Source organism: Propithecus coquereli, unplaced genomic scaffold (assembly GCF_000956105.1).
Source record: "Propithecus coquereli isolate 6110/MARCELLA unplaced genomic scaffold, Pcoq_1.0 Scaffold115, whole genome shotgun sequence".
NCBI lineage: Eukaryota > Metazoa > Chordata > Mammalia > Primates > Indriidae > Propithecus > Propithecus coquereli.
Window position 1 is genome coordinate 5,715,477 of NW_012135525.1, and position 23,456 is coordinate 5,738,932.

Below are 23,456 nucleotides of genomic sequence, written 5' to 3' on the forward strand. Positions count from 1 at the left end.
ATCTTTTCAATATACCTTCATGATTAATAAACCCAAACCAAAAGAGGTTTGGAAACTCACCCAAGGACTCATGATTTAGCAGAGGTAAAGCCCAGGTCTGCTATTTGAATCTAGTGTTCTTGCCACTATACGAAGATGATCTTATGAGCAAACATGAATTATGCACCTGCCCTGTGGAGCTCCATTAATGTAGCCTTTTGGACACACAGAGTGGAGGAAGACTTCTGAAACTGAGGTGTGTAGAACTCTATTGATTCATGAAAGAACCTATCAGGCTGTCACCAGGAAGCTAAATGGCTGGATTTCTACTTCTCTTTCAAAACTGCTTTAAAAAAGATAAAGATTTCTTATGGGGAGGTGGGTGGAGTATGCACCATACTGCTAAAATAAAATGGAAAACAACTGAGGTTTTTGCTTTTTTCTGCTGATATGATTAGTGGCTGCTGTCTGGAATGGACTTTCACCAGTTGGATGCAACTGCTGGCCTCACTGAGGCATAGCCTGCAAGTTCAGCGTTCTGAAAAAGCAAGATCACTTTCTCGAAGCACATGATGCTTGGCTTCTGCCCTTGGTGTCTGTCTTTTTGAGAGATTGGCACACATATAAATTTGACATTCAAGAACTTTATTGTAAAATCTTCAAAAATGAATCCCATTCCCCCTCAAATTTCTTCCACAAGTTCTCTAAACACTTGTTTTGAAGTGCATTGCTATGTATTCGCCAACTCCTGACTCATCATCTGGCTCAATTCCTTTCAAATGAATGGCACCCAATAAATATGTATAGAGCATTTTCTAAAACAGAGAATATGCAATAGATGCACAAAGAAAGCAGTCTAAGGAGGAAGACAACATTATTTTCCTTGATTCTGTGACCACCTTCAGGATACTATTAATATAGCCTTCTGTGACACACACATTTTATTAAAATGTTGAAAAAAATTAAAAAGAATTAAGATAAGTAATACTGCCAGGTTCCAAGCAATACCAATGAGAATTCTTTTTTCCTCAGTGCAATAATCTCTGTTGGTGTGCAAGGACACACACACTTGAAACATGACTTCCAATCAAGATTTATTATTCACTGACTTGATGATTATTGCTTAACACATCGGCAAAGAAGAGAATGAAAGAGAATTAAACTGACCCCCCCATGTTCTGCATAGGGCAATTTTGGTTAGATCCTTCTGAAGGAATCTATATGTATTTTCAGGAACAACACTGTCAAGGCAGGTTTTCAGGCAATGCCTTGATGAAGGAGTAGAATATTCTCAGCATGTGTTACACTGTTGGCAGGAAAATCCTCTGAAACCACAACCACCAAGGTGTCAAGGTAGTAAGCCAGCAGCTGATGCGGAGAACCAGTCTTGCTGGCTGAGACCACTGGCAGAAGTTACTCAGATTTTAAAACATGAGTTGAATATTCATATTCACCTGAGATTGCAAGCAGCATTTTCCTCCTCGCACCAAAAGTAGTAATTCCCAGCTCCTTCAGATCCTGATCAGTGAGAGTAAGGAATGTCTGAAGATCGATCTGTGGGTGAAAAAAAAATCTATAACCAATATATTAAATACTCATTTTCTTCCTCATCACAGGATCAACTTGTTATTCCACCTATTTTATTTATTAATTATGCACTACCTACTTCCAAAAAAGAATGGTGGTGGCACAAACCTAATGGACAAGAATTGAGAAATAAAGGTAGTAAAACAGAAAGGATGATTCCAACAAAGCCTTAGCTCTGAGCATCCTGGCAGCTATGGCAAAAAGGGAAACAGAAAGATTGTACCATTTTGTGAACTAATAAAAGGAAGAATACATATCTGTCCAGGAAAGAGAAAAATATTTCTTAGGTTTGGATTCTGAATTGGTTAAGTGTATCTTTATCTTTATAAGAACAAACTAGATATTAATAATATAACAGATAGTATCTTCCTTTGTGTTCTGCATAAGAGTGACAGAAGAATTCCCAGACTCCATCAGATCTATGGTTCACTTGGCTAAACCCAGCAGACTATCTCTGAAGGAGGCACAAAAGAAGCATTTGTAGAACGGTAAAATTATACTCTCTGGCATCAGCAACGAAGCGTAAAGGGAAACTGTCTAATGATTTCACTCTTTTTTTAAGATGGTGTGGAGGAATAGAAAGGCAAAAGACTCTGAAGCCAAAGAGATTTGAGCTCAGATCTTAACTCTGCCATTATTAGCTGTGGGCACTGAGGGTTGACAGTACTATACCTTGCAGGGGTCTGTTGTGAGCGTTCGACATGACTGTAGAAGCAAAGCAATGGGCTCACCAAAGCGGTGAAATAATTGGCAGTTATGGTTAGTAATAATGCATATTGATATATCATCTGTGAAGGATGCTAAACCAATCTGCAACACGCTTACAATAAAATCTCATGAAGTCACTTAGTGGGGGAGTCTTGTTAAATCATAGCTGAATATTAGAAAATACCCTACATGAAGAAAGCAGATTACCACATTTCAACACAGCATAAAACAGTAAAATATACTTTTCATTAAATGATATCGAACAATGTTCTGTTTTGATTGAAGGTATATCCAGATCTTACAAAACTTTAATTTAAGGTCATCATTTATCACAGTTCTAAAGACAGTTTTTAGAAATTCTACTTAACAGAAACGCTCTAGTTCAAGTATCCCCAAACTTTCTCTTAAAGGGTCAGACAGTAAATATTTTGGGTCTCTTGGGCCATATTGTCACTGTTACAACTACTCAATTCTGCTGCTGTGGCTCAAAAGCAGCCATAGACAGTATGTGAACAAATTAGTGTAGCTGTGTTCCAATAAAACTTTATTTACAAAATCAGGCAGAGGGCCTGCAGATCACAGTTTGCTGACCTCTGCCACTAGTTAATAAAATATTAGATAAAGCCACTCTGGCTTTATACTTTCATGTTTTCTTCCTTCTTGGAGTAATTGGTTAAGAAGTACCTATAAGAAGTTTATTTCTATGCTTCTTCAAATAGGAAATAAACAAAGATGAAAGCAAACCCAGAATATCACTGAGTAACATTTAGTCTCTAAGATCTTCTGTGTCTGGACAAGTTAAAATACTTATACCTTTTAGCTTCCCAATTAGCTATCCTCATCCAACTAACAACAAAATATAGATACAATTCTTTAATGCACTGATTATGAAAGGGTTATTCAACTTAGGAAATCCTTGATTAAATGAACACTTAGATTTAGGGGAAATAGAACAAAATCAATACCCTAAAATCTAACACACATGGCGATCTCTTTTTCAGTGTAAAACACAAAAATGTTCAACAACTAAACTTAATTATTTATTGAGCCATGGCTGATACATTGAATTTATGATAAAAAGTGCCTAATAAAAACCTTAGATTTCTTATTGACTGATATATTCCTAGGAATTACTGACTAAATCAGATGCTCTCTAACACTGCAGTCTCCAACCTCTGGACCATGGACTGCTACCGGTCCACAGCCTATTAGGAACTGGGCCACACAGCAGGAAATGAGCAGCGGGCAAGCTAGAGGAGCTTCATCTGTATTTGCAACAACTCTCCATTAATCGCATCACCACCTGAGCTCCACCTCCTGTCAGATCAGTGGTGGCATTAGATTCTCACAGAAGTGTAGACCCTACTGTAAACTGTGTATGCGAGGGATCTAGGTTGTGTGTTCCTTTTGAGAATCTAATGCCTGATGATCTGAGGTGGAGCTGAGGCAGTGATGCTAGTGCTAGGAAGCAGCTGCAAATTTAATGAAAGTAATGTGCTTGAATCATCTCAAAACCATCCCCCCTCCTGCCCCAGGCCATGGAAAAAAGTGTCTTCTATGAAACTGGTCCCTGGTGCCAAATAGGTTGGGGACCACTGCTCTAACATGAAATTAAGCCAACTAGCAAACTTGGACCATGTCTTGATTTGAAAAAGAGATAAATGTATAGAGTGATTTTAATTTTCTGTTGCATTGGGTTAGCTGTACCCTGGTAACATGACAGCATTATCAGAAAGAGTCATGCTTAGGGGCTCTTTTCTTTATGCCAGTGCATAGTAGCCTATGGCTAATCAGTTTGACCAAAATCCATGGTAGTGATGGTTCAGAAGACATCTTAGTTCTGTCTCAGTTCGGGTAAAACCCAAGCAGTAAGCTGATGAATAAATTAACATGTTAAAAAACATATCCTGTAATAAATTACAGATTTTAGTAATACGACTAGGATTGGGTCAAAAACAGCCACAGATACTTATTTAGGATGCTGTCATTTACTTTTAAGTGCCACAAATAAAGATAATAGATTAAAAAATGAAATCATGTTAAAAACAGACTTGTTGATGACCTCAGGGGAGCTGTGAATCAATACACCAATTGAGTCTTTTAGCTAAAACTGTTGAAGGATGGCTATAGGGTATTTTTGCAAGCACCATTTTCTCTATTTCTGCTATCCTGTGTTTTCTAGCTGCACTAAATAAATAAGAAATGAGATGACATTTTTCACAGCAGCAAGAACAAGCTATGAGACTTGAATAAATGCTCAGTGAAAGCACAGTCATAGGTCAATGAGTGATTTCATGCTAGAAGTCATCATACACACAACCAAAACAAAGAAACCCAGGAAAATAAATAAAGACTGACCTCTTGTTGCTGGAAGACATCTGTGTATTTGCCCAGGCCCAGTTTGCTGAAGAGCTCAGGGAGGTCAGAGCCTTTGAAAGAGCTGTTTAGGTTACAGCCATTGCTTCCTGTCAGTGAAGAAATGCAGTCCATGTAATTGCTACTGCTGAGATAGTGTTCCACTGAAAGGCAAAGGAGAGACAGGCTTGAAGTGTAAATGCCCAGAGACAGCACGGTTAAATTCAAAGTTTTAATCACCCAAATATTTCGTATTTCATTGTTCAGCTGAATAGAGCAGTAGCTGCAGAAAGATAGCAATCCTTTACTGAAATATTGGCTTTTCATTAAAGAAATGCTGATTATTGCTTTCAGGGAGCTCTTGCAATTTAAAAGGTTACACATGGGAGGCAGAGATTCAGCAACAGTGCCTCTGTAGTTAATAATCATTCATCATATTCTCCCTGACCATTCAGAAGCATTTGCTGTTTATAACTGATTGGATGTGAATTAAATGAGGAAAAGAAAGAAGGATCTCTGGGACAAAATTATTACAAGTGCAGGCTCCTTTTGGATGGCAGGATGGCTCTCTGTATCCACACTGGTATTTTCTGGAGGTCAAAGGAATTATGCGATACTGCAACATACAAATCTTGTTACCTAGGAGAACATAATCGGGCAGCAAATTTACAAAATAAAACCTTCTGCTGCGTGATTATTGAGTTAAGGAGGAAATTAAGATAAAAATCAAAAGATTCTTTGAACTAAATGATAAAGGAGAAACAAGTTATCAAAATCTGTGGGACACAGCTAAAGCAGTCCTGAGAGGAAAATTTATATCCATAAATGTCTACATCCAAAGGACAGAAAGATCACAAATCAACATCTAATTAATTATCTAACAGAACTAGAAAAGGATGAGAAAAATAACCCCAAACCCAGCAGAAGAAAATAACCAAGATCAGAGCAGAGCTAAATGAAATCGATGATAAAAAAAAAACTATACAGAAGATTAATAAAACAATAAGTTGGTTCTTTGAAAAAATAAAATTGACGTGCTTCTTGCTAGATTAATGAGAAGCAGAAAAGACTTTAATAAGCTCAATTAGAAATGAAAAATGAGAAATTACAACTGAAAACATGGAAATACAAAATATCATTTGTGAATACTACAAAAACCTCTATGCACTTGAAAACATGGAGGAAATGGACAAATTCTCAGAAACACACAGCCTCCATAGGCTCAATCAGGAAGAAACAGAACTCCTGAACAGACCAATATCAAGTACCAAAATTGAAGCAGCAATAAAAAAAAACCTTCCTAAAAAGAAAAGTCCCGGACCAGATGGTTTCACATCCAAATTTCACCAGACCTACAAAGAAGAACTAGTGCCTATCCTGCAGAAATTATTCTAAGACATCGAGAAGGAAGGAATTCTCCCCAACACATTTTAAAGCCAACATCATCACCCTGATGCCAAAACCAGGAAAGGACATGACAAAAGAAGAAAACTACAGACCAATATCCCTGGTGAATATAGATGCAAAAATTCTTAACAAAATCCTAGCAAACCGAATTCAGGTGCTTATCAAAAAAATAATCTGTCCTGTGGATGAAGCCAAGTGGGCTTCATCCCAGAGATGCAGGAATGGTTCGACATATGCAAATCTATAAATGTGATTCATCACATAAATAGAAGCAAAAACAAAGACCATATGATCCTCTAAATAGACGCAGAAAAACCATTCAACAAAATTCAGCACCCTTTTATGATAAGAACGCTTAAAAAAATAGGCATAGACAGGACTTACCCAAGAGTGATAAAAGCCATATATGACAAACCCACAGCCAACATCATACTGAATGGGGAAAAACTGAAAGCATTCCTGCTTAGAACTGGAACCAGACAAGGTTGCCCTCAATCACCACTTCTATTCAACATAGTGCTGGAAGTCCTAGCCAGAGCAATCAGACAAGAGAAGGAAATCAAGGGCATCCAAATGGGGGCAGAAGAGGTCAAAGTAACGCTCTTTGCTGATGATATGATCTTATATCTAGAAAATGCCAAAGATTCTGCCATGAGACTACTGGAATTGATAAACAAATTCAGCAAAGTCTCAGGTTATAAAACCAATAGCATTCCTATAGGCCAACAATAGTCAAACTGAGAACCGAATCAAAAACTCAACACCCTTCACAATAGCATCAAAGAAAATAAAAGACCTAGGAATATATTTAACTAAGGAAGTAAAAGACCTCTCTACAGGGAGAACTACAAAACAAAACACTGAGGAAGGAAACAGAAGAGGATGTAAACAGGTGGAAAACCATATCATGCTCTTGGGTCAGCAGAATCAACATTGTTAAAATGTCTATACTACCCAAAGCCATCTATAGATTCAATGCAATCCCTATTAAAATACCAACATCATTTTTCACAGATCTAGAAAAAATAATCTATGCTTTGTATGGAACCAGAAAAGACCCTGTATAGCAAAAGCAAAAAGAACAAATAGGGAGGCATCAATTTACCAGACTTCAAACTATACTACAAGGCTATAGTAACTAAATCAGCATGGTATTGCTGTAAGAGACACAGACAAATGGAATAGAAAACTGAGAACCCAAATATAAAACCATCCTCATATAGCCATCTAAACTTTGACAAAGGAGACAAAAACATACACTGGGGAAAAGAATCCTTATTCAATAAACGGTGCTGGGAAAATTGTATAGACACACGTAGAAGACTGAAACAGGATCCGCATCTTTCACCTCTCACAAAAATCAACTCATGGTAGATAACAGACTTAAACTTAAGGCATAAAACTATAAGAATTCTAGAAGAAAATGTTGGAAAAACTCTTACAGACATTGGCCTAGGCAAAGAATTTATGAAGAAGACCCTAAAAGGCAATCATAGCAACAATAAAAATAAATAAATGGGACCTGATCAAATTAAAAAGCTTCTGCACAGCCAAGGAAACTATCATGAGAGCAAACAGACAACCTACGGAATGGAAGAAAATATTCGCATGTCACACATCCAATAAACAGCTGATAACTAGAATCTATGTAGAACTCAGGAAAATCAGCAAGAAAAAAATCAAAGAACCCCATTAAAAAGTGGGCAAAGGACATGAACGGGAACTTTTCAAAAGGAGACAGATGGCCAACAAATATATGAAAAAATGCTCAACATCTCTAATCATCAGGGAAATGCAAATCAAAACCACGATGAGATATCACTTAACTCCAGTGAGAATGACTTTTATCAAAAAGTCCCAACACAGTAAATGTTGGCATGGACACAGAGAGATAGGAACACTTATACATTGCCTGTGGGACTGCAAACTAGTACAACCTCTGTGGAAAGTAATATGGAGATACCTCAAAGAGCTACAAGTAGATCTACCATTTGATCCAGCAATCCCATTACTGGGCATCTACCCAAAGGAAAAAAAAAAGACATTCTATAAAAAAGACATGTGCACTCAAACGTTTATAGCAACACAATTCACAATTGCAAAGATGTGGAAACAAGCCAAGTGCCAATCAATACACGAGTGGACTAACAAATGTGGTACATGTATACCAGGGACTTTTACTCAGCCACAAAAAACAATGGTGATCTAGCACCTCTTGTTTTATCCTGGATAGAGCTGGAGCCCATTCTACTAAGTAAAGTATCACAAGAATAGAAAAAGAAGCACCACATGTACTCATCATCAAATTGGTATTAACTGATCAACACTTATGTGCACATATAGTGGTAACATTCACTGGGTGTTGGGCAGGTGGGAGTGGTAAGGAGGGGATGGGTATATTCATACCCAATGGGTACAGTGTGCACCATCTGGGGGATGGACAGGCTTGAAGCTCTGACTCGGGTGGGGCAAAGGCAATATACGTAACCTAAACATTTGTCATTTGTTCCCTCATAATGGGAAGGGAAGGAAAGGGAAGGGAAGAAGAGGGGAGGGGAAGGGAGGGGAGGGGAGGGAAGCGAAGGGAAGGGAAGGGAAGGGAAGGGAAAGAAAAAAAAACAATAGACTGGAGTGGAAAGAGTTGCTTGGACTTGGCAACAGGAGCTCGCTCAGGAATGAGCTGAAATAAAGACTAATTGAGTTCTCTTAAAAAAAAAAAAAAAAACGACTAAATAAGAATTGCTAAGAATGGTTCTGGAGTTCCTGGAATTAATTTAAGGCAAATTAATTTGTTTCTTGGAAAAAATTCTGAGACAGCCATACAGAGCTTTTCCTTGGCTCTATCAGTGATTTGGTAGACAAAGTTTTCAACACGCTACCTGTGGTTCTAAGACCCTACAGACTATTGAACCATGCCAAGTACTTCACCAAATACACACACACACACACACGCACACACACACATACACAAACACACACATGCACACTGCTTGGAGCTGTTAGCAGAGCTATGCTACCATTCTACCTCCCCAATCAACAATTGGCTCTTGCCTGTGTGGGAAATCTGTCCTTTACACCAAGGATGTGGCATTAACAGGGATTCCCAGAAAGGTGGCAGAGGAGGAGGACAGTCGCCTAAGCCAATCAGATCCATCTAATCTACTCTGAGGATCCACACATCTCTCAAATATAAGAATCTTGTTCTGTACTGTTTTTGGTGCCATTAATCACTTTCTCCAGTTGTTTTCATCTCCCAACTGGGATGTCCTTTATGTATCTCAAGTGGAAGGAATTTCCTGATAAGGTTTCTTTTTCTCTTAAAAACAGCTGTTGTATCTCTTGTTGGGAGAATGTATAGAGAAAAGGACCCAGGACCAAAGCCTGAGATACTGAGCCCTGGGACACTTCATCATTTAAAGGTGAAGTAGAGGCCCCAAAATCATCAGAAAAGATTGGGGAGGCATGACTAGTGAGATTCTGGGTCAAAGGAGACAAAAAGCAGATCACGATAAGTGCAGCAGAGTGACTGCTGGACTTGACAACATGGAAGTCACTGGCAGGCTGACCATATAATGTATTGTCCAAATGATATGTTTCCTTTTTTTGAGAGTAAAAGGGGAGTTTTTGAGAATTACATTGGAGTAATGGGTATAAACAGAGATAGCCAGTGAAAACTGAAATATTCATGACCTTGAGAAGGGTATTACGAGAAATTATCTAACTGTGCTATTTAAATACAGTAGCCATTGTCCACACGTGGCTATTAACAGCTGAAATGAGGCCAGTGGGAATCAAAATGTTCTATCAGTGTAAAATATATTGCGGATTTTAAAGACTTTGTACAAAATAAGAATGTAAAATATCTCAAATAATTTTTATATTGATCATATATTTAAAAGAAACATTTTACATATGTTGGGTTAAATAAAATATATTAGTAAAATTTTGAAAAAGTGTTTGAAAGTATTGAAAGTAAAATATTCTTAGTGACAAAAGTTCATAATGGTTTATTTTTGTGTTAACTACTTTTGTGTTAACTACTTATAGTTTCTATATCCTGTTTTAAACTCCCTACACTCTTGAATCATCTGAAAAAAGCCCAATGACTGTGCTACGTTAATCATTTCTGTTTATTAATGAATCTTCCATCTTAATGCTAAACTTCAATTCAGCTAAGTAGTATAGTCAATTTTAATTATGCAACATTAAATGAAGGGAAAGGAAATAAAGATAGAAAAAGAGAGGCACAAAACAAATTTATCTTGGGCTATACACTGGACATCATTCACACCCTTGTACCTGGCACCAGCTGCCTCTCAGCTCCATCATACTGTCAGTGGTGGAGGACTCAGCCAGTAACCTGTGGACATCTCCAGGCCTCTACTGACAGTGTGCCTGGGAATGAAAGAGTTGACTGTGCTTTCTTATTTAGACTCGGCCAACACTATGATTGCTCTTTTCAAATCTGAGACTCCTGACTACACGGCCAACTTGATTGACCGTAACAAATGGCTGTTAGTGAGTGTCTCTATGCTTATCTAGATTGTCTTTCTTCAAGCACTCTTCAAATACTCCAAGCCACATGTTTCAGGATTCCAAATTTGTCAAAAACCAGGAAAGAAGGCATTAGGGGCATATCTTGTGATGACTATGTCAATTCTTGTCTGTTTACCTATTTGTACAGCCTAGAAGTGTGACTGCTGTTATAGACAAGACTCTGGACTCACGCTGAGTCTCTGCCACATTTGCTCAAAGCCAGAAGTCTTATGCTGTAAATTAAACTTGTTTTCTGTTCATGCTAATTCAGCTCTATCTTATCAACTTGAAAAATCAAATCCTGCTCTTCACCTTTAGTATCTACCCACTGAACAGTGTTTTTGCAATGGTGCAAGATGCTAATTTGATCACACTTTTCTCAACTGCTTTCTTATGTCCTTGTCTTTTCCTTGCCACCTAGATGTTTGTGCTTGTATTGCTCATTCACACACTCACTACACAAACATTTACTGAGTACCTACCTACTAGGTATCGGACACTCCATTAGACATTAGGGAAGAAACAACAAATAAGGTGCAATGTAACAGAATGCCTGGCACATGGCACTTCAGAAATGTTTGCTGAATGAACAAAAATGGCCTCTGGCTCTTGGAGCTCAGATTCCACAGGGAGAGACAGATATGCAGATAAATAATTACCCTTCAGTATGGCAAGTGCTAGAGTGAAAGCACGCATGAAATGCAGTGAGAGGAGAGAACTAAGTGGCCTGCTTCACTGGAAGAAATAGGGAAGGTCACAAGTGAATTGCACCGAGCACTTGAAGTCGCAGAGGCACTGGAGTGATATGTCAACATCACGACAAATCAACCAAACACATTCTAAACTGAGTATACCTCAAAGTATGAATAAAAGAGAAAACTCACTTGATTTGTTTTGCTTACGCTTGGGGCTGCCAATAGAAGCTGCAAATTCACTATGACTTGCAGGTCCTATTCCATTTCGGTCTCTCCAGTTATCAGATTCGCTTCCACTTCCCAAGTGCTCACGACTGTTGGACCGTGACAGGGACATTGATGAGCCCTGCAAACAGTCAAAGCCAGATAAAGAAATGTTTAATAAGGTGGGCTTCTCAGGGTGGGGGGAGAAAAGAATTCACATTACACCACTACCATTTACAAACCACTGAAGTTACCCATGAATGCTGACTGCGGTACTTGTCTATAGACTTCATCTTCCAGTGCCAAGGATGCTTGTTAATATACATGACAAAGTATTTTTCCTGATCATGAGGGAGAGTTCTGAGATTCCTTATACTCAGTATAAGGAATCCCTCCTATAAAATTTGGAAGAGTAGATGCTAAAGTTCCTCCCGATCTGGGGGACCACAAAGCAAATCTTCAATCTGCGGTAACACAGATTCTCTGCCTCGTATCACACAAGAATGAATGGGGATGAGCTATAGCCAAGCTAGAGCCAACACTTTCAGAAGAATTCTATTAGCTCCTAGGCTAATAGAGCCTGAGGCTGGAGAGAGATTTGGCATTTCCCCCGAGTTACACTTCCCCTAACAACTATACAATCTCTCCAACAACTTAGATACCTGGAATAATTTACCTTTTTAAATTCTCCAAAATAAAAATAATTTAAAACATCTCAAAGTATGCACCTAACTTGCATTTATTCATTCCTTTATTCTTTTATTTAAGCACCATATTACAGATACCCTACTTTGTGCTGCCTAGAGTATTAAAGTCAAGAATCTCTGATTTGCAAAGTTTTAGGTTCATTGGGTAACTCCAAGAGAATGCTTTACTGTTCACATTGACAAAATCACTCAATTTCATCTTGCGACAGCATAAGCACAGTTGGCCATGCCCTCCTTTAAACACTTCCTTCTTTAGGGCACCCTAGTCCCCAGGTTCTCTGACAACCTTACTGTATGTTTTATAGGATATTCCTTCTATTAAATATTTTCCATTCTAAATGTCAGATTACCCTGGGGCTCTGTCCTAGGACTCCTTCTCTTCTCTCTGTTCGCTTCGTTGTTAGGTAATCTCAACCTCTTTCAAAGTCTAATGACAGCAGTGCCCTATCTCTAGATTTGACTTCTCTGTTGAAATTTAAATCATAAAGGTGCCAACTGACACCTCCATTTTACTGTCCGATAGGCATCTTAAACTTAGCATGCTTGAAGTTGAGTTGTTGATGACCTGTCTCCCCCAGCTACCCTCGAACCTACTCCTCTCTCTCTGAGTGCCTGTATCCCAGCAAGTGACTCCACTGCTCACCCAGCTGCTCCAGCCAAAAGTCTAAGGCTTATCCTTGATCCCTCCTTCCCACAACACATCCAATGCATCAGCAAGTTCTATCAGTGGCATCTTGAAACATACTCCAAATCTGCACACTTCTCTCCATCTCCACAACTGTTGCCAACTGCCTCCTTAATAGCCATCTCGATTCTACTCTTGCCACCCTTCCCCCTAAAATCCATTTTCCATAAACTAACAAGATTGATTTTTTAAAATGCAAATTAGAACAAATCTTGCCTCTGTGTAAAGTCTTGTAATGAGCTTCCATTGTACCTTACCACGGGCTCATGTGTTCTAAAACTGAGCCTCTGCCTCTCTCCAATCTCATCACCAGTGTGCACCCACCCTATCCTCCTCTTGCTCCCCGAACTCACCAGCTACCTCTGCCTTTAGGATGATCATGCTAGCTGTTTCCCTGGCCTAAGACTCTTTCCCTAGATCTTCACAAGGTTGGCCTTTTCTTGTCATGTAGGTTTTAGCTTGGATGTCATCTGCTCATAAGGCCTGCTTCAGCTACCCAATCTAAAGCAGCCTTGGTTTCACATTTATTAGGGGCTTTTATCACCTAATGCCTTCTTGTTTACTTGTGTTGTGTTCCTCTCTACCCACCAGAAAGAAAGCTCTATCCACAAAACCAAGAACCTCATATTCACTAGCGCATAGAATTGTGCCTGGAACACATAAGGTGCTTAATATTTGTGGAATTACTGAATAAATCTCAAGGATTCTCTTCCCTCCATCTATGGAATGCCTTTGCTGAATTTTGGGACTGGATATAAGGAAATGAAGGCTCCTGATACCAAAAAATGACTTTTCCAATGAAAACATCTTTAATATTTATATCTTTAATAAAATATCTTTAATATTGTCACTCTTAGATTTGTAAGATTTAAAATAATCAGATAACCTCATTACTCTCAGTGCTGGGGAAGTTCAAAACCATCTTTGATTTTCAATGCAGGTTTTTATTTGCTCTGGAGAATATGTGATCATTACTTATGCTTTTAAGAGATGGACGGCAAAAAGAAAAGGAAAATCCCAAACCTCTTTGTAGCTTTGTTGAGGTGACAGAGATACTGCAGGTCAAAGCAGCTTTTTGTTTGACTTTTGGTGTCCCTATATAATATCAAGGAAACAGGGTCACATTTTTGAGTCTTGGAGAAAACAGAAAAGCCTGAAAGTGCCTGCTTCTTATTTAAAGGAGCTCTTTGAAATGAGTTAATTTCTCAAAGCTACCCTAAAACTGGAAAAAAAACCCAGCTCAAGTCTAGCTTTTCAATGACACTGAACATAGAGTTTGAGGTACCAAGTTCTTGCCTCAAGCAAACTTGCTAAAGCAGGAAACCCTCGGTCCCTGGCACACCAAGCACGCAGCTCTCACCTGTCAGGATCTACTGGCAGAACATGCTGTTTCTTGTAAGATCAGCATTCTCCTTGCTCATTTTGTTTTATTTTTCTTTGGAAAAAGAGTAAGGAAAAGTAGAGTGTGTCTAGGCCTTCTTCAAATTAAAAATATTAGTGCTATAAGCATAGATGTGGTTCTTTTAATAAATTCGTTCTTTCCACTTTTCCCCAGGTGCTTCCCCATATCCTAATCCATACGAGTGCCCCTTACTGACTGTTTTTAATCTTTCGGAGCCATGGAAGAAGATAAGGAAAGGTGTGCACATGCAGGTAGTAACTGCTGCAGAAAATCAGAAAATGAATGCTACGTGAGGGGCCCTTTCCCTTGGAAAAGTTCAAGTCCTACATACCAGGGAGAATCTATTACAGAACATCAATCCTAAAGAAAGCTTGATTATCTGTCTCCATCAGTAGCATTTAAAGGGGCAGTGAAGAAAAGATTACAAGTGAATGCCCATGTTCCAATCCAGCTGGTTCCACTCGCCCTCCCTCCCCATCTTTCAATGTCAATGGGCAGCTAGACACCAGCCAGGATGGTGGAGCAGGCTACCCACCATATTCAAAGCAAGGCAAGCCACAGGGAGGGGTTTCAGCCACTGAATCAGGGACCCTGCACATTTCTGCCCACAGAAAGTGGTCAATCCATCCTTGCAAAGTGCTAGAGCAGAAGAGCCTTTCAGGTTCCTATGACCGTTTCTGCCATCATGCCCCTTAGTGTGATGTCCCTTTATAGCACGGTTTCATGAGAGATGCCTACATCAGAACCATGCTCGGTTCTTGCTGAAAACGCAGATACCTGACATTTCTTACCTGCCAAATGAGACCTTGGAGGCAGAATCTGCATTTGTATCAAGTTCTCCGAGTGACTCTTATACCCATGAAAGAAGGGGCAACATGGTTGTAGGTCAGCTACATATCACCGTTTGCTATGGACCCTCTTGGGTTAAATCATTAAGAAGAGCAGTATGAGGATATTTTTGTAAAATTAATTCAAGTCCTCTCTCTGACACTTACTGACCATAACCTTGAGTAAGACACACAACCATTCTAGAGCCCTCTTTCTTCACTGGGAGTTTATGGGAATAGAATAAACTTTTGGATGAAAATCCACCTTATAAACCACAAAGAACTAAATGAATGTGATTTAAGATAAATATTACTAATTCATTATGCATTCATATACTACCCTAAGGTATCTTTGGATACAAAAAGCATAAATAGCTTGAATGTGCAGCAATACCACTAACTCGCCTTGGTATACATAATCTCATCTTTCAGCAGGCCCTGGTTTTCTTCAGGGCAAAGTTCTCCAGTGGAAATAATAACAGCAGCTCAATAAGTAATTGCTAAGAATTTACCATGCACTATGCTAAGCACTGGATGCTCTCCCCGATGCCCTCCTGAATACAGTCCAAAGGCAAAAACAGGCTCAGAAGAGTGAAGTCACTCAGCAAAGCCACACGTCTGGTCAGTGGTGGTCAGCAGACCCCACAGCCCCTGCACTTCAGCAATACATTACTGAAAGAATCATTTTCAACTTGTCAAACTGTTGGTCTTGGAGAGCAGAACTCAATGAGCATTGCAAAAGTTAAATATTTCATCTCTGAAACTACAGAACACAATCAACAACCTAACACTTCACTCTGCCAAATGCAGGGGTGAGTGAGAGGGACAACCACAGGGTGTATCAGTTGAAAGTCTAAAAATTAGCACAGCAGTTTTATGGTCTCTGCTAACAAAAGGAGATGTTTATTTTCTCTCAGCGCTGTAATGGCAGGAAGAGGAGTATACCTCCTAGAGCCTCAGCATTTTTCATAATGGTCCCTGCATGCTCGCTGCTGAAGGTAATTTCAATCTTTAAATATAGCCTGCCAGGTTGCCACTATAACTCTAACAATGAAACTCATAGGAGACTGTTCTTTTTAGTATTTCAATAGTACTTGCTTTTTCACTTACTCCAAGAGACAAAGAAAAAAACAGCATGTTTGCTTTTGCCTTTCATCAACAGCCTAATTTATTACAAAGAAAATGGGTGGAGAAAAGAAGGTCAATCGACAAATGCTAGTTATTAGACTAACAATTGTGAAACCCTTAACCGGTATTTGTTTTTCAGCCTACGGTGCTCTGGTTGAACACTGTGATTCTTGGATTCATCGTCTGCATCCGCTCCGGGTCCGCAGTGTCCCCGCGTTGCGTGTGTGTGCGCACGCGCCCTCTAGCCCCACCCCCACTCCCAAAGGCTTACAGCCAAAATCCGATACTCTCCAATGGAAAAGTCCTGCTTGGTGAGTCACGTGGAGCCTGGCTGAGGAGTTTGGAACTCTGGATCCGTCCTCCAAATGGTAAGAATGCCAGCTTCCCACTCTCACCCTGAGCAGCACAGCCAACATCTGGGAAACATAAAAATTCTGGAGCTCTTGTTTGAGATACTTCCTGCTGTGTTCTTGGCACGTCTGAACACACTGAATTTTTAACTCATATCTGAAAACCTGTTTTTGTTGAATATTTGCCTTTTCCCCCTATGGTGGCTTTGCTAGTGATACCCCTGGATAAAAGAACTCTTTATCCGTTTTTCTGAACTATTACCTTGCCTTTCTCTTAATCTCATTCCTACTCTATCATTTATGACACAACCCAGCCCCAACGAAAACACACATCCAAATTTACATCTCAACAACTTTGAGAGAAGATACATAAAAGACCATAATATATATGATTGCACTCATTTTATAAAAATATGTTTACAGGACTAGAAATAATAAATGACCACTAATCACTTTCCCTTGAGTACATAAAAAATGGGGGGGGGATGATTGTTTGCTTTTGCTGAGAGAACAGAAAGGAAGAATGGGTTGGGCGTGACTCAACAAACCTCATAAGTGGTTGTCATTGTGGGTTTATAGGACACATGATTGGCCCTTCTCAGCTCCTTGATAGTTTCAGCTGGCATGGATTTAGAAAACCCCAGGCCACTCCAGGTATTTGTGGGCGTTCTGACCTCCGTCACCACTGGTTTCTTTAACATAGCTTTGGAAAACAGAATATATTAATAAAACAAATGCCTGATATATTTAACATATTGCTTAAATAAAATACCAATGATAGGCATTGCTTCTTTGATATGTGAAGAAATTATCACTGAATATTATTTCTCAACACAAAATGCCTAAAATGTCTTAATAAAACATTTTAACTAAAGTAACAGTAAATGAAAAAATGCTACATGATTTCTTAATTGATCTAATGCTAACTTATTCAACAAAATATGTCTAATCTCAACAGAATTTGTGCAACCTGAACCCAAACATTTTGGGTTTTTTTTTTAATGAGTGTCCAATTTCTCAATTCACCATGAATAGTCAAAAAACTATTTATGAGTGTATTAAAAAGCAATCAAAGTATAAATCATTAGTATATCATATACCTTTGGTTGCTAATAGCTTCTTTTGTTCATAGTCAAATGCCTGAAAATGAAACAGAGAGAAAATATCTTTATCGTCAGTCTTTCCAAATGTCATGCCAATACTCCACAGTTAGAGACAGACACAGGTTTTGACTGTATCCCCTCATCTGCCTGAGACACATGCTAAGCTTTGCACCATAATGTGACAGAAATTCGATTCTGACAGAAATCCGATTTATCAGTAAGTCTGATAAATTTAAACATGTTTTCAAAACTAATATATTAGAATGAATTACTACTTCTGATTTTAAATCATGGCAGTGACAAGAGAGTTTTTCCTTCAAAAAGAAAAAAAAAATTCTTATCTACCATAAATATCTAGCACATCAGGGCCAATATCTGCTAAAGTATAGTAAATAACTCCGTAACAGTTATGCTAACTTTCAAAATAATACATTACCAAAATGCTGTCAGGTTGCTACTGGCCTCCTTTGTGTCTCAAAATCAACTCTTCATTTAGGTAAGCATGGCCTGAAGTGGTATGATGTCAAGGCAACTTAAGGAATTATTTAGCCTAAGTGGCATAGCCTTTGCTTTTGAAGTGACATAAATGGCAAATGTCTAGCTTTAACCTATAATGGCATTAAACAATGCAATAAAATTAAATCTAGTTACGTTTTATTGCACAGGATGGCACTATTCATTTATTCCCTTTACATTGAATGAGTAACTATGATGCAATCAGGTGTATGTAGGGACCAAGATAGATCTTTTTGAAGAAAGGAGTACAGATATAGCTACATCTCAAATGCCATGTGAGTGTTATCAACTCTTCAACTTAGGAACTAACTCAGACTTGATTTAAGCATGTCTCAAAGGCCCACCAGGTCAAGAACCAGTTGGCAAGAGCTCTCTAACCCTTCTCCCAGGAAGATTACACCATATAACTTATGGTCTGAAACAGGACACTTCTGAGAGTGAAATGTGCTGTGAATAATAATCAGGCCAGGATAATAAAGGTCAACAGGGGCTGTCCCAGACAAACCAGGATGTGTGATAACAAAAAACATGGCAATAAATCAGGAGAGCCAGATTTTTAGATAGCAGTTTGATGGTGTTTTTGAAACCCTTGGACTAAAAGGGCACTGGGAATTCAAATCAACCTTTAATTATTAATATCTAAGGGCAAGAGGTGGGGAGAACCTAAATTCACTTGCTCAATAAATATTTATGGAGTGCATACTAGTTAAAGAGACTGTGCTGAGCTCTGTGGAAGAATACAAAATGAATCAAAAATAATCTATGGCCTCAATGACTTACAGTCTTAGGAGGGTTGAGAAAGGGAAATAACTATAAATTAGGAAGTGAGATAAGTGTGAGAAGAGAGTTGGAGATATAGCACTCCAAGATCGATCAAGAGACAAAGATCATTCTCAGCCAGCGAAAGCAGGGAGTCTTCAGTCTTCTCCCTGCCAATGCTCAGTGACTATTATCATTGATTTCTTAGTGATTTTCAGTGTCAGCTATTCACTAACAGCACAATTACATCTATATAAGTTGCAATTCTATCATCAAGAACATTTCATCCACCCCAAAAGAAAGAAACATAAAATTGGGTTCACTGAAGGTATAAACCTGATGAAAAAGATGACGAGAACCACAAGACAGACGAAAACCATAAAGAATTATAAAGGGGATCTGATATTTCCTAAATGAGAGAATTTTGATTTATTTTAACTGAAAATAAATTCAGAGAAAATGTAATCAATGTCTTTTTTAAAACATTGACACATTATAAAGGCCATGGCTTTTGTAAAAACATTCATCTAAAAACTCATGAAAATATTCGAATGCAAAGGATTAAAAAACAGACGAGGATTGAACTAGAGTTTGCACTGAAATTGCAGTAGCATAATTTAGTTCCGTGAGTTAGTTTCCTTGACATATCTATGGCAGCACTTTTGTTTCTAGCATTTTGTGAAAAGTTTTCCTCTTTTTTAGAGGGAGAGGGATAAGGGTGATAAATCCCTTACTTTGAAATAGGTCTACCCAGTAATTCTGGTTCTAAAATCAAATGTTTGTAGAAATCTCTAAAACAGAAAGCACAAAATCCTTATCTTTCATATTTGTGATCCATACGGAACACCAGATTTCTGAATTTCATGGACAATAGTCTATTTTGAATAATTAGCCTAATACTTTGAAAATGGATACAGAGAAAGTCCCTATTCAGGAAATTGTTTAAAATAATCATAAAAATCTGTGAACTAACACAATCATCAGTATTCAGCATCTATTTTCAAATAAATAAAACTTCACATTATTTTCACAACTATCTTTAAATAGCACCAAATTTATCATCTCCATTTCACAGACAGAAGAATATTATATCTATTTATCCAAGACTATGTCATGAGGCAGTAATACTTAGCAACACAGTCCCTCACATTTGTCTAAAATTTTTTCTAGTAACAGATGAATAATGTTATTTGCATAAGACATAGTGACACAGCTCATTTTGTACCATTTTTAATGTCATATTTTAAAGAACTCTTCCCACTTAAGCTAAATTTAGTATTTCAGTTTTAATGTTTATAGCAAACTACAGTATATTTAAATTTCATTTTGAAGGCATTACAGAAGGAAAACCTAATTTCTGCACTATTGCTGAACACTCACTGAATTCTCTATACCCTAATTCAAGCATCCTATGTTTGAATGACTTTCCTGTTTTGTTACCATTACCTGCATGTTGACGTATGATGACCGTTGAGCAAGGTGGGCCCTTTCAGAGTTTTGCTGGGCAGCTGCCGCCCTCTCTGCGGCTCGCTCACTCCCTGGAGCCTTCTTGTCAGCCAAAGGGCTTTCTGCAGCACTCAGTTCAGGGTCTGAGAGCAACCTGTCAGTGCTGCTGTGAAACAGAGTTTGGAATTTAACACTCCGCTATCCATACAAATGTACTGAATGTTTCCTATGTGCCACATTTACTAGGCATGTTTACCATTGCCAACTATTTACATCTCATTTAATCCTCATAACAATGTTATGATGTAGGTACTACCGTCACACTCATTTCACAGATGAGGAAAGTACCTTGTCCAAAGGTCACACTTCCAATGTAAATGGTAGAGCCAGAATTTGAACCCAGGCATCGTGACTCTAGGACTAGAGCTTGAAACTATTTCATGATATACATTTATGTACATTATACATATGGCATATATGGTATATTCCATATGATACAGGTGGAATAGCTGTACAGACAAGATTTCCAATTTTTATACATCAAAGAAACATCAGTGACTCATGCATGCAAAGTAAACAGAGATCCAATCTGAAGGCATGCAGATGATGCAATTCATGTGTGTGAAATATGCATATGATATTGATAACAAATAAAGGTAGCAGATAAATGAGAAATATTCTCCAGAGCATGTTTAGGGGAATGGGCAGAGCATGAAAGTGTTTCTTATAATGGAGGCTTCTGAAGTGGTTCCTTATTGTCTTTGGAGACGGAAGCAGCTGGAGTTCACTTGTGTTTGGCTAAAAAATGCTGAGAGTAGAGGGGCATTTGTCCTTCCTAAATTAGGATTCTCTGTCCATCAATAAAAATCCCTTTCCTATTCTTTTCCTCCTGTCTTTGACTTTAGGTACACCTCTTTTTCGATGCATATAACACATGATACATACAGAATACATGCACCTCAAGTTCAAATCCAACTGTATGTTAGACTCAAATAAAATAGGGATACACAGTATCAATGAAGAGCTGAATTTATTCATTAATTCATGATTTTATTTATTCAACTATTCAGCTGTTGTGCCAGGGGAATTTAGAATAATTTAGAAAGGACTATTGGAATACAAAAGGAGGAACAATGAACTTTGCTTGACAAATGTTGACAGAGGCTTCACACAGGACATATGAATTGGGAACTAAAGGATATCCGCAAGTTCACTGGTGCCAAAAGCCTGGAGAAGAGCACATGCAATTCAGACTTGTGCTGGTTCTTAAGCCACAGTGTGAAAAGATCCGATTTGTGTTTCCAAGAGAATTTACTGGAGCAAAATAAAAGACAGATCAAGCTGATCAGAGACTGGAGGCAGGGAGACCATTCTGAAGGCTGCAGCTTAATCCAGATGAAGATGATGAGAAGGTTCAGAACATACTCAGTGATGAAAGGAATGAGTGTATACTTCAAATGCTTCAATAGTTAGAGGAAAGCAGAATCATTTCTCTAACCTATACCAAACAACATTAATTTTGAATATCAGTGCCAAGTAAAGAAAAACACAGATAAAGCTGAATTAGACAAAATGGGAATAATAATGATTAACTAACCAAAGTTTATAAAACAAAATGGATTTTAGTATGAAAGGGAGGAAAACACGAATATATATGCCAATCTTTGCATAAAGACACTCTGTAAGGATACGCAATGAACTAAATAAGACAGTAGAAGAAATCAGGTGGATGGGGTAGGTGGGACAGTGAAAGGACAAACCTCTCATTGTATAGACTGCCCAAAATAAATGGAAAAAGAAAACAGAGTAAGGATGCCACATGCGTAACTGCACTATGGTAAGGGAGAGTTATATTTGATACAATTTATATATTTCTACGCAATATGATTTGGAATGAATAAAATCATAACATCACCAAGCATTTATTTAAAAGTTCACAATTAATTACCATGGAAAAAAGGGAGTTATAGTTTCAGAAAGAAATTCAAAGCCAAATGAAAGAGAATGCACAGTTGGAAAATTCATACCAACAACAGAGAATAAAAACTGCCCTGCTGATTACTGAAGAGCAGAGAGAATGCTAAGGTTTCAGAACAACACAGGTGGTTTAGAGGACACAGGTATGAACCTAATCAACTAAATAGGGGAGGAGCTATAGAGACAACAGAAAAGGGTGAAAATCATCAGATATTATTCCTCAATAAAAATTTTTAAAAAGTAAAGATAAAATGAAAAAGCTCATGGATGAGATCAAACCTGACTTGAACTGAAGAGTACTAACTATTGAGTTTAAAACAAATTTAGCCTGTTACATACTTTCTTTCAAAGGATCAAGGCTTTTAATATTAAAATACATACTGTAAGTGTGAGTTTTTCGTGCCTTGCAATAGTTCCACTGTCTGCCTCTTGGCACAGGAAACCTTGGAGGGACCCATCATCTGTTTCAAGTCACCAGCATTCCCAGAATGGGACGGACTTCGAGGCATACCTACTTCAACAAAAGCATCATTACAACCTGCAGAGGAGAAGAAAAAAAAGTGAGACATCTAAACATCATCATCTGACAGTTGATAATTACCTACAATGGAAACAACCCAGAACCCAAGTCTACGGTGACATGATCAGCCTGACACGGGTGTAACAGCTTTCATCTGCAAAAAGGACACCTTCACAAATTCAGGCTGTCACAAAAACCCAATTTGAAGATAAGATCCTCATATTTTTTAAAGATTATTTGGGGTATAAGGGTTATAAAAAGACACTCGGTTATTTATATATATATATATATCTCGCATTTGGTAAGTTGATGCTTTCCTGCTACCCGATTACCTTTCCCTTTAATTTAGGAAGGTGCAATGTAATGTGGAAGTGATTCTTTCCTTGGAAAGTCCTTTTCAGTTAATTTCTCACCATGTTCTTTGGAATTTTATTCAAGACATTGTCTTTCTACATAGTTCGGGATGAGTCATAGTTGGTTAGCAAAAACAACTCGAAACCACTGCATAGACTCTCTACGACCCTCTTGTTATCCAGGTAACAAACTAGATTGAATTTCAGCAGGA

At 38.2% G+C, this 23,456-nt stretch overlaps 1 protein-coding gene across 1 annotated transcript in view; it reads right to left on the bottom strand.

Annotated features, from left to right (window-relative positions):
- The window catches only part of BICC1 (BicC family RNA binding protein 1), a 273,849-nt gene that overhangs the window by 6,728 nt on the left and 243,665 nt on the right, over window positions 1-23,456 (bottom strand). Inside the window, exons 14-20 of the mRNA XM_012657443.1 lie at window positions 22,753-22,909; window positions 20,395-20,560; window positions 17,671-17,710; window positions 17,119-17,273; window positions 11,457-11,613; window positions 4,633-4,793; window positions 1,434-1,533 (exon numbers count right to left, since the gene is read on the bottom strand). Coding sequence (XP_012512897.1) covers window positions 1,434-1,533; window positions 4,633-4,793; window positions 11,457-11,613; window positions 17,119-17,273; window positions 17,671-17,710; window positions 20,395-20,560; window positions 22,753-22,909 — 936 coding nt within the window. The remainder of the gene's footprint in view (window positions 1-1,433; window positions 1,534-4,632; window positions 4,794-11,456; window positions 11,614-17,118; window positions 17,274-17,670; window positions 17,711-20,394; window positions 20,561-22,752; window positions 22,910-23,456) is intronic.